This window comes from Podarcis vaucheri (genome assembly GCF_965113315.1).
Source record: "Podarcis vaucheri genome assembly, chromosome: 15".
Classification (NCBI taxonomy): domain Eukaryota; kingdom Metazoa; phylum Chordata; class Lepidosauria; order Squamata; family Lacertidae; genus Podarcis; species Podarcis vaucheri.
This window is the reverse complement of record NC_138753.1, coordinates 32,753,434-32,765,500: the sequence shown is the minus strand read 5'-3', so window position 1 is coordinate 32,765,500 and position 12,067 is coordinate 32,753,434. Positions and strand designations below refer to the sequence as shown.

The 12,067-nt window shown below is 43.1% G+C and overlaps 1 protein-coding gene across 1 annotated transcript; it reads right to left on the bottom strand.

Moving 5' to 3' along the window:
* Positions 1–1,575: 1,575 nt before the first annotated feature.
* LOC309519562 (nucleoplasmin-like) lies at positions 1,576–8,513 on the bottom strand. Its single transcript, XM_082200694.1, has 7 exons — positions 8,425–8,513; positions 8,251–8,336; positions 6,448–6,567; positions 6,086–6,179; positions 4,166–4,368; positions 3,354–3,423; positions 1,576–1,636 (listed from the first exon to the last, which is right to left on the bottom strand). The coding sequence occupies exons 1-6, from the start codon at positions 8,492–8,494 to the stop codon at positions 3,367–3,369; spliced, it is 630 nt and encodes a 209-aa protein (XP_082056820.1). The 5' UTR covers positions 8,495–8,513; the 3' UTR covers positions 1,576–1,636; positions 3,354–3,366.
* Positions 8,514–12,067: the final 3,554 nt, after the last annotated feature.

Sequence of the window (12,067 nt, the reverse complement as noted above, 5' to 3'; positions counted from 1 at the left end):
AGATGCACCTCCTGGCCCAGACCTTGGGCAAGAGAGGGTGAAAACTGGAGAAAGCCACGCAGTTTGAAGCTGTTTTTATCACCAGCCAATTTCATGCGTTTTGGGATGCGGGTGGCACTGTGGGTTAAACCACAGAGCCTAGGACTTGCTGATCAGAAACTTGTTGGTCAGCGGTTCGAATCCCCATGATGGGATGACCTCCTGTTGCTCGGTCCCTGCTCCTGCTAACCTAGCAGTTCGAAAGCACGTCAAAGTATAAGTAGATAAATAGGTACCGCTCCGGCAGGAAGGTAAACGGCGTTTCCGTGCACTGCTCTGGTTCACCAGAAGCGGCTTAGTCATGCTGGCCACATGGCCCAGAAGCTGTACGCTGGCTCCCTCAGCCAATAAAGCGAGATGAGAGCCGCACCCCAGAGTTGGCCACGACTGGACCTATTGGTCAGGGGTCCCTTTACCATTACCTAATTTCATGCATTTTAAGGAGGTCTGGTGACTGGGAGTGGCAGCCGGGTTCATATAACACCGGTGCTAAATAAATCTGCACTGGCTCCCAGTACGTTCCAAAGCACAATTCAAAATGTTGGTGCTGACCTTTAAAGCCCTAAATGGCCTCGGCCCATTATACCTGAAGGAGCATCTCCACCCCCATCGTTCAACCCCGACACTGAGGTCCAGCTCTAAGGGCCTTCTGGCAGTTCCCTCACTGTGAGAAGTGAAGTTACAGGAAACTAGAGGATCTTCTGGGCAATGGCGCCCGCCCTGTGGAACAACCTCCCATCAGATGTCAAGGAGATAAACAACTATATAACTTTTAGAAGACATCTGAAGGCAGCCCTCTAGCAGGAAGTTTTTAATGTTTGACTTTTTTTTTTACGTTGGAAGCTGCTCGGAATGGCTGGGGAAACCCAGCCAGATGGATAGGGTATAAATAATAAAATTATTATTAAAATGTATTTATGGTTATTAGTTTATACACTTGTTTTATTGTTGTACTCCCATTCTGAAACCAGTTGGTGAACTCAGATCACCTCCAGCCTCTTCCTCATTACTCACAGCAAGAGGTCCAGTGGAAGACCTGCAGAATCTGAAGCCTCTCTGCCCCCCACCTGGCAGCAAGGCTTCGAAAGGGCTTTTCCTCAAAGAGATGCCCTTGTCAAATCTCTCCCCATCCCACAGGCGTGGCTCTGCAAGGGCTTATTCCTGAAGCAGAAGCCCTTGTACAACCCCATGACCCCCCCTCATTGCAGCTGTGGGGCATTTAACCTCAGGCACCAAAACGTCACAGGCCACCCCTGGTATTCCTGCAAGTGTTTCCATATTTCTCTAAAAAGGCAAGTCACAAAGCTTATTCATGTTTTGGCTGTCCTGTTACTTAAAAGGGGACTGAACCATCAGTCCTCCTTTTCCAAACTTCAACCACTGTTAGGAAAAAATAAATAATGCTTGCTAAAAGCCAGCATCCTAGTAGGACCTGTTCTTTTCAGTTGCCACAGGAATTGCCATGGCTGAGGGTCAGTCTTGCCTAAATTCCAGTCAGATTAAGAAAAAAGGATGGATTCAGACTCAGGAATAATACATTATGCACATTTTATTTCTTCTGAGCTCTGCTAAATAGACCCAACTCTTCTTTCGGTTCCTGGAAAAAGGAAAAGGAAAGTGTTAGGATTTTCTAGAACATGGTCACATGCATTTATGGATAGAGGATACTCTACAGACCCTTGTGAACTATACTGGGATAAACACTGTTCCTTGTGCCTGGGAGGAAGTCCCTAAAGCATCCGTCAAGGTTCCAAACAACAGAGGGTCTCCCAGAATCAGCTCCTTCTTCATGGGAAAAGCACCTATATTTGTGACTGTTGCTGCTGTCTGATCTTTGACCACAATTCAGATTCATTCATTGATTGATTGTAACTGCTGCATAATTGCCTGAGAAGATACCAAAGAGCCCCATCATTTCTCTTCTTGTGGGCCTTTGGTCAATTCAGCAAACTATGGTGGTATTTTTGTTGTTGTTGTTGTTGTTGTTGTTGTTGTTGTTGTTGTTGTTGTTGTTGTTGTTTTATGCATTTTTATGTTTTTATATTGCAAACCACCCTGCAATCCTTGGATGAAGAGCAGTATAGACATTTAATAATTAATAACAATAATCATTCCTTTTACAGATAGGTAGCCGTGTTGGTCTGCCATAGTCAAAATAAAAAAATTCCTTCCAGTAGCACCTTAAAGACCAACTAAGTTAGTTCTTGGTATGAGCTTTCGTGTGCATGCACACTTCTTCAGATATCTGAAGAAGTGTGCATGCACACGAAAGCTCATACCAAGAACTAACTTAGTTGGTCTTTAAGGTGCTACTGGAAGGAATTTTTTTATTTTGAATAATCATTCCTTGAAACTCTTTTGGTTTCACTCAACTGCAACAGAGCAAAAAGAATCTGGAGCAAAAAGAACCTATAGCTGAATATATGAAGAGCCTGCTGAGGTAGACCAATGGCTCATCTAGTCATCAACATCATCAAACCTTTATTGGCATCACATAAAACATTCAAAATAAATAGGCCAGTGCGATCTCGTTGCCATTTCATTTAGTCCAGCATCCTGTTCTAACAGTGGCCAACACCAGGTAGCTATAGAAAACCTGCAAGCGGAAGCTGAGCTCAAAAGCAGTCCCCCTCCCGTGGTTTCCAGCAAATGGTACTCAGGAGCCTTTCTGCCCCCAACCACAGAGACAGAGCACAGCTATCATGGCAAGTAGCAATTGATAGCTCTGCCCTCCAATATGGCTCTGCTCCATGCCTAGGATCAGTAATGCTCTAGAATACCAACTGCTGGAAATCCACAAGGTGAGAGAGTGCTCTTCTGCTTAGGTCCTGCTTGCAGGTTGGTCACAGATGGTTGCTGGACTAGATGGGCAACTGGCCTGAACCAAAAGGATCTTCTTATGTATACAACCATCAAAGACCAGATAGGAGCAGGAATATATTCCCACAAGGCCAGGAGAAATGGGACACTTGTGTATTAACAAGTGTTGCTCTCCACCTTAGGGAAGTCCTGTAGCCACACTGTAGCTTGTCTTGTGTAGGAAAGCAAGCCCTGGGTTTGTGCATTTTATCTTGAATTTATTTCTTCTCTCAACCATCATCAAGAAGGTCAAAAACATTGAGGGAGGGCTGTAGCTCACTGGTGGAGCTTCTGCTTTACCATGCATAAGGTCCCAACTTCAATCTCCAGTATTTCCAGGTCAGGCCAAGAAAGATTCCTGTTCAGCACCATGGAGAGTTCCTGCCAGTCAGTGCTAGGCTAGATAGCCCAATGCTCTGACCTCGGTATATGTTCTTATGCCACTTCTACCTTACCTTCCATCAGAACTTATAATCGCAGTTGTCCCTTGTTTGCAGCCTTCCCCCCTCTGCTTCCTCTTCTCCCCTGTAGAAGAAAGTTTAAATGGCACTTTCATGAAGATCAAGATGCAAAGAAGGAGGGCAATATTTTTAGTGAGAGGGTCACTCCAAACACTGAAGGAAGTCTTAGAGTGATGCTTCTGTATCCTGCAGTACCTTTGGGGCAACAGTCTTGGATCTGCTCTAGCCACTGCCAAACCCACCCAAAACATTTTCTAGGTTTTATGTTCATCTAGCCTGGCTGTTTAGACCAAGGGTGTTGCAAGTCTGAAATGCAACAAGGGAGCGTCATTACTCTATATGAAAAAATAAATTCTAAAATACTTCAGTATAGTCATAGAGGCTAGCTTTCTATGACCAATTTTTAGGAAGGGGGAGATCTCTAAACCTAAGTGGAGAAATAACTTCTCTATACCAGTCGTGTTTTATTTTCCCAGTGCCCACTGAAGGAATTTTAAAAACAAATTCCAGCAGACATTTTAACTGAAGTTTGATTTAACTGATTTTTACCTTTAGATTTCTTGTACACTGCTTAGAGATGACTGGGGTTAAGGGGTAAACAAATTATTTACATGAATAGGTAAAAAGGGAAAAAATAAAGGACCCAAGGGTGGTTAAGTCTAGTGTTTGTCCATAGACAGCTTTCCAGGTCATGTGGCCACCATGACTAACTTGCTTCTGGCACAGTGGAACACCATGGCGAAAGCCAGAGCATATGGAAAATAACATCAGGTGAAGATTCTCTAAATACATGAGTGTAGGCTTACCAGAGAGTCCTCCTGAACAGCTTGTGGTGGCTCTTCCTTGGATGTGCCTGCCTGCTTGCTAGATTGGGCTTTGACAGGTTTTACAGGAGAAGCCTCCATTTCATCTGTCTTTGTTGACAGGTTTTCCTTGGAAGAAGCCTCCATCTCCTCTTCTTCATTAGAGGACTCTTCCTGATCTTCATCCTCATCCAAAGGGGGACCAACTGCAAGAGGAGAGTTGGCTCATGATCATGTAGGAGGTGGTGTATGAAAATTTACCATGATTAATCAAGCCACAGGTAAACGGCCAGGTTTACTGCTGACACCCAGTACGTTTCCAAGCACAATTCAAAGTGTTGGTGCTGACCTTTAAAGCCCTAAACGGCCTCGGTCCAGTATACCTGAAGGAGCGTCTCCACCCCCATCTATCCACCCGGACACTGAGGTCCAGCACCAAGGGCCTTCTGGCAGTTACCTTGCTGCGAGAAGCCAAGTTACAGGGAACCAGGCAGAGAGCCTTCTTGGTAGTGGCACCCGCCCTGTGGAACGCCCCCCCACCAGATGTCAAAGAGAAAAACAACTACCAGACTTTTAGGAGAAATCTGAAGGCAGCCCTGTTTAGGGAAGCTTTTAATGTTTCACAGACTATTGTATTTTAATATTTTGTTGGAAGCCACCCAGAGTGGCTGGGGAAACCCAGCCAGATGGGCGGGGTATAAATTATTATTATTATTATTATTATTATTATTATTATTATTAGACAGCTGGACTCTGTGGGCAAACCTAGATGCCGCGTTAAATTTTGTAGATGTAATTTATGTCTGTTTTCCTTATCTAAAATGATAGCCACAGGAAATCCTGGACAATGACTGGTGCAAATAGAACACTTGATACCCTGAAACTACAATCCCCAGGGTTATATGGGAGAAAGAGTTACTCGTGATGATTATTCTGGTAATGCAAGCAGCAGCTTTTTCGAAAGCACCAGGTTTCAGGCAGCACTTAAGCAATAGCAGTATTTTGATATGCCCAAACACATGCAGGCATGAATGAGAGAGCAATAAAGAGGTAAGGGGTGTGTGATTGCAAGGGGAGAAACACTAGCCTGTCAGCAGGATTTAGCCCACCTGGGCTCATGGATGACATACATAAACTCAAATTCAGATGCCTATGGGGAAACAGGATACAGGATAAGCAACTATCAAGGCATGTATCCACCCCAAATTACAGGATAAATAGATTTCAGGAGAGCCTTTGTCAGACAGCGTACTTGGTGCATCTCAAAATCAACTTTGCATCTTCCCTTCACAATCACATGCTTTAGACCACAGGAGGGGGTGTAAAGGGTGCCTGGCTGGAATTGCAGCCCTGAAGCAAGATAATGCCTCTTGCTTGGCTAAATAAAATGAGAAGGGTGTGTATTCATGAGTAGAAACCTCCAATTTTTTGCATAGCTGGAATGCAGTCCCTATGACAAGAGGTTGGGATTAAAGCAACAATGCTTGCAATGAGTTATCTGAACCAGTCAGGAGGGACAGACAGAGGGCCAGCCTGTTCTTCCTCCTCACCAATTTCTTCTCTCTTAGTAAATACTCGTTCCTTCCTTTCTGGCTTTATTCCCTTCTGGATTCTTCTCCCGTTTAGTCAGTATGAGTTAGCATGGGCTACCATTAGTTTCTGGCTCTATCTTGGCCACGTGTAAAACCTATACTCAGAATGGCTTTCTTTGCCATGACTAATAAACTTAAGTTTATTTATTCTTTCAACCAGCTGTCTTACCAGACTACGCATTTCTGCACTCCCCTGCGATACATTTACCAAACTCCAGCCCATGAGTCATGTTTACTTTTCTCTCTGGCCTTGCCCACCCTTGACATGGGAGCCCTGGAAAGGAATTCAGTCCTTGAGCTGAGAAGGATTCCCCGCCCCAGCAGACGTTACCTGATAAATATTGCCCGGCAAGGTAGACTGGCCCAGAGCCTGATTTTAGCCTGAATGTGACAGGAAGAGCCAGGTCAAGTCCCATTAAGGAAACCTGGAGGGTACAAAGTTCATATTCTGAGACACTCACCACTACACATATCATAACAATGACATCAACAGCTATTCCATTTTGTTAGATTGGCAACACAAAACCTATTGTGATCTATGCTAGATCAGTCCTCCTCTAGTTGATGGCCTCCCCAGTCAGATCTTTTGGGAGGTTCAGGTAATACATTTGAGCTGGCTGGAAATTATTTTGGCAGAGGTAATCCACACTTCTTTAAAAAAATGCATAAATAAATGGCAAAGGAAGTACTCACCATTGGCAGCACAGAAAGTTTCAAGGTTGCTATATGCACTGCAGTAGATGGCTTGCTATCTTTGGGGGGCAAGATCTCCACCATATTGAGTTCATCCCTTGCATTTTCCCCTAGGCAGACCTTTTGGCAGAATTCAAAGCCATCAAGACCTCAAAGAAATTGTAATAAGACCACCATTTCTGAAAGTAGTCTTGTATCTTTGGCATAACGCCATTATAGTTCCCCCATGAGCCAACCCCAAGTACAGTGTTTTTATTTTAGCTATAATGTAGACTGCAATCAGATTCTTGCCATCAAATGGGCTGCAAATAAGAAACAAGCAAAGTGAGATACTGAACTGGGTTATCTCTTTCCCACTGCAATGTGAAGTTCCCCACCACTTCAAGGCCTAGGCCAAATATAGGGAACCTGTGGCCCTCCAGACACTGAACTCAACCATGCCCTGGCACGCGAGATATGAGGCACATGTGAACAGAGGTCATGTAACATTACAGTTCGTTTTGGTTTGACTTGGCTGCAGAAACTGAACTTTGCAGAATAAGCTGGATGGAGGGACATGGGGTATTGGCTTGGTCATGGGTGAGGAACCTGTGGTCCTCTAGTTATGAGCCACAAGTGGTCAGGGATGATAGGGGTTGTGGTCCAATAACTCCTGGAGGAAACCAAATTGGGATAGGTACTCTGTACCAAGAACAGGCAACCTCGGGGGCCAAATGTGTCTTTGGCCCTCAAGGCTGTCTGCAGGCCACACATTTACTGGCCCTGCTCTGTGCCTTCCTCATGCAGAATGTATCCTTGAAGAAGAAGAATGCCTCTTGCTTGCTTAGATGGAGACATGGGTGTGGGTAGACACCTCTGACTTTTCTGGAATGTAGCACCCCATTAAAAAGGATCCAGGGGAGATACTTCTGTCTGGATACCCAGGTGGGAGCGAGGGGCCACAGCACTCCCCAGGTGCAATCCAGTGGGGGAGTTACTCCCTGGGACTCCATCATTTCTGGTGGGGATCTACCCAATGCCTATGCCAAACCTCTTACATCCGTTGTCATTGAAGCTGTGGCCTGATTTCACCCCAATATTGGTTGTCATGTCTCTTATTCTTCATATTGGGGAGGACCGAAGAGTAGGGGGAATGCAATGCCTCTTGCTTGCCTAGATGAAGACAGGTGTGTGGGCAGAAACCTCTGACTTTTCTGGAATGTAGTGTGTTGAACAAATGGAAGAGTCAGGTCCATAGCTCCACCCACTATTGCCTCTACCCTGTGACCCATGAAAGGCTGCACACAAAGGGATGTGACCTTCAGGCTGAAGAGGCTTCCCCCCCCCTTACCTGCTCTAAAGGTAAAGGACCCCTGACTATTGGGTCCAGTCGTGACTGACTCTGGGGTTGTGGCGCTCATCTCGCTTTATTGGCTGAGGGAACCGGTGTACAGCTTCCGAGTCATGTGGCCAGCATGACTAAGCCGCTGCTGGCGAACCAGAGCAGCGCACAGAAATGCCGTTTACCTTCTCGCCAGAGCGGTACCTATTTATCTACTTGCACTTCGTGATTTCGAACTGCTAGGTTGGGCAGGAGCAGGGACCGAGCAATGGGAGCTCACCCCGTCGCGGGGATTCGAACTACCAACCTTCTGATCGGCAAGTCCTAGGCTCTGTGGTTTAACTCACAGCGCCACCTGCTTACCTGCTCTATATACACCCAAAGTCAAACATTCTCAAACACCAGATGTGAACCAAATGCTACATACCATGGCCAGCCACCTGTTAAATATCATTCACCAACAAGGCTAGCAAGTTACTTACTGTCCTCAGGGACAGCTGCTGCTCATATGCCTCCTCTTCTGGAATATCAAATGTGTAGCTCGGGTTCTTACCATCTAGCCGGCATCCTGTGCGAAATAAAGGAAATCTCAGAAAACCCTCACCAGCCGTTGAGCAAAGGCTTCTTTGTGCGCACGGAGAAGCAAAACTTCTTACCCCAAATGACACAAGTAGGCTGCTCTGACCTAGAGCTTTGAGTGGTGGCCGTGCTGTCTTCCAGGACCATTATTTACAGAGGGATTAGTCTGAGGGGGAGAAAAAGGAATGTGGTGAAACCTGTACTTTTCTAGCAAGGAGAAGAACCTGGAACCTATAGAAAAGGCAGCGTGCTTCATTTCAGCTCTGCAAATGCTCTTTTGCATTGAGAAGTAAATTGGAGGAAAGGTTAAAAAACGAACACTTTTATTTTCATTTTCAAAAAAGGAAATTGCATCAGCTGCAAGCGACTATTAAGAGCACTGCAGCAGGTATGGTAGGGGAGTTTCCTCTAAACCACAGAAATGGAGGAAAATCTAGCTTCTGAAGCCTGTATTGCCAGCCAATGGTTGTTTATATACCAGTGAAGAAGAGCTACATTTAATAGCTGAATATGCACTCCCCACATTCCCAAGCACCGAGTGTGGTTTACAGTTTCTGCACCTCACAGGTAGGGAGGGGGTAGAAATTTTATTTAATTCACATTTAAAGGCAAATCTGATTTACATTCCCCATGCACAGTACAGTATGAGAGTCAACACTGCCTTTGAAACTTGCATGTCTCTGAATTTTGCAATGAAGTTCTCCAGCCAAGCAACATGCCCAAAAATGCATATATTAGCAAACAGTTTTACACACAAGATTAAACCCCAAGTTTAGAATTAGGCTGACATTCCAGCCTAGAGCCAAGATAGAAAGATTCTTCATGGATAAATATTTTGGCCTTTGTCATTCACAGGTGTATGTATGTGTAAGCACATATGTCAGAAAGACAGCAAACACACTGACTTAGAGACATGTTACTGATGGTATGCTCTAAACTAGAATCTGAGTTATTTGCTAAAGGCTCCTGGTGGAAAACAGGTAGAGTCAAATAATACTGACAATTTTTTTATCTTTTTTTAAGAATATCGAGAGAGTATAGGCTTCTTCTAGAGTGGGAAGTGAAAGATGAAGAGGTGAAAGAAGTAATAATTAAGTGGGAGAAAGATTTTGGTAAAAATATCCAACTATTGGCATGGGAAAGATTATGGAATAAAGAATGGAAATTTATGGCCTGTTATACACTAAAGGAAAATCTTTTGAAGATGTTTTACAGGTGGTATATAACTCCCAGCAAACTACCCAAAATTTATAAAAAAAGATCTAATATGTGCTGGAGGTGTAAACAGGCAGAAGGGACACTGTTTCATATGTGGTGGGGTTGCAAAAAAATTAAGAATTTTTGGGATATTATATTTGAAGAATTGAAAAAATTGTTTAAGAAAACTTTCATAAAGAAACCAGAAACCTTCCTCTTAGGCATTTTAGATTCAAATATTCCAAATGAAAAAGAGAGAATATTTTTATATGCTATACTACAATGGCAGCAAGAATATTAATTGCCAGAAATTAGAAAGGAGAATTAGTACCAACAAAAGAGGAATTATTTGAATATCTTGAACAGGCAAAAATGACAGACAATTAGAAGACAGCCAAACCAAGAGTTCAAAAAGGAGTGGGAAATTTATAAAGACTATTTTAAAAAAAAAAAAAAACCAGTGCCCTCAAGTTAAAACCTGGGCATGCTTTGATTAATTTTCACAAACTACAATATGGATTATTAGTATTCAGATAACAGAAGAAATGGCAAAATGGTTAAAGAAGCAGTTAATTAAACAGGTAAGACAGACCCGCTTTGAGAAAGACGGAAGTCTATTGGGGAAGATAAGGAACTGGGAATTAAGAACATGGTGGCATAAGTTCTTTTGTAAGAACATATGGATTTATGGATGTTTGGGGGGGTTGTTATTTTATCATTTTTGTTAATGTTTTGTGTTTGTTAAGTAAGAAAACTAATAAAAAGCATATTTAAAAAGTGTCAAAGGCAACTCTTTGAGAAGGGGACTAGCTAGAGAATCTTACACAAGAGGAGGAGATTAAGCAGGCAGAAGTATTTTTACTGGAATGTCTTCCTTGCTTTAAGCTTTTGTTGGCAGCAGTAAGAACAGCATTTCTTAAATTTTGCCAATAGCGAGGAAATAGGGGGAACAGGAACTCATTGCAATCAAGTAATATCAAGTTTTGCATTCATAGAGAATTGTTATTTCCCTTCCATGGTGGAGTTGGGACATACAACCTGCTGTATTACAATGAGAAGGCTAAAGAGTTTAGCTTTGTTTGTGTCTACATGTACCGGCGATTAGTGGTGCCAATGTTGGTTTAGAAGTCACCTACCAGAAACAGGCCTATATAACAGCAAAATGGCTGATCTCAGAGCACAGACAACAAATCTATTACCCTCTGCTCCAAGTCAGCTAGTTCTAGCTATCTCCAGCCTTCCAAGTTAATTCTTAAAAACTGATTCTAAGCTGTTCTTCCTATCTGTTTCAACGTTAGATTCCAAAGGTTTCAGAAAGGTCACTTTACCATACTTTAGTTTGAACATCTTAATTACATTGAATGGGCACCCTATAATGTTTTCTCAAGCAGAACACAGTTCAACAAATCTTCAAATTTATGGCTAGCTTTACAGATTCAAGGTTTTATAGACAAAGGATTCCACATTCGGTTATGACTTGTTTCTTTTACTAATCTTTCCAACTGTGACTAAGTTCTAGATATCACCAAAGCTTGTCAATTGGAGGAATGTTAAACAGAACTCCAATTCTCCACATTCCCCAATTACAGGCCCAACTCCTCACTTACTGTACTTTTTCTTGGCAAGCTGTGGTTGGGTACAATCCTGCAACTCACTCCTGCTTACTACAATGTCATCATTGCTAGAGTGTCCTGTTAAAAAAATATTAAGCGCATCAGAAGACTTTGAAACAAGCCTCTTTCATCTTCACTACTGCTATTCAGATGAAGCAACAGGGGTTTTTTATCCTTCTTACAGCCCTGTGAAATAAGGATTAAAGAGCACCTTTCCAAGGCACAGGCAACGCCTCTAAAGCCTTTAATAAGAAATACTACAAAAATGAAGTTTCCAAAGCAAATAATAATATGGCTGAAATGCCAGAGAATAAGCATACTAGCCCAACATATAAAATAACCATTCAAGTTACAGCTTTTTCCTACCACTTTTAGGTCCCTGAAGGAGTCAGTGCCACTCACAAAAACTGTAACTCAGCAGCCTCCCAAACAAACTAGAGACCGTTTATATATAGAGATAAGGTGCTTAGCTTCAGCTTGGGCCAATGAACTTAGCCCTGAAACAAGATGCAAACATTTTATCTTAAAGAGACCCAACCCTTGGGTGCCCCAGTGTGCGAGACTGCATCTATCTCCAAAATTGAGCAGTACACAAAAGGATGAAACAGGCATGATCACTTCCAGTTCTTTAATTAAGGAGCAAGCCTTTAAAATCCATGTAATGCAACCATCTGGTTAGTAAGTACATTACTAGCATGGTCTTAGTGAAACCAAAGGCAGGGTTTCTGCCCCTGTAATAGCTGTGATGGTGTATCTTGCATCCAACTACCCTATATGCGATGGAAGGCTACTGCTTTTTTCACATTCACTCTTGCATTAGATCACCGTAACTGCCCTATCATTTAAGCCTGTGGCTGTATGTTAAAATGCAACATTGCTTCCAGGTAGCCTGTTTATTCAGGACTCATCC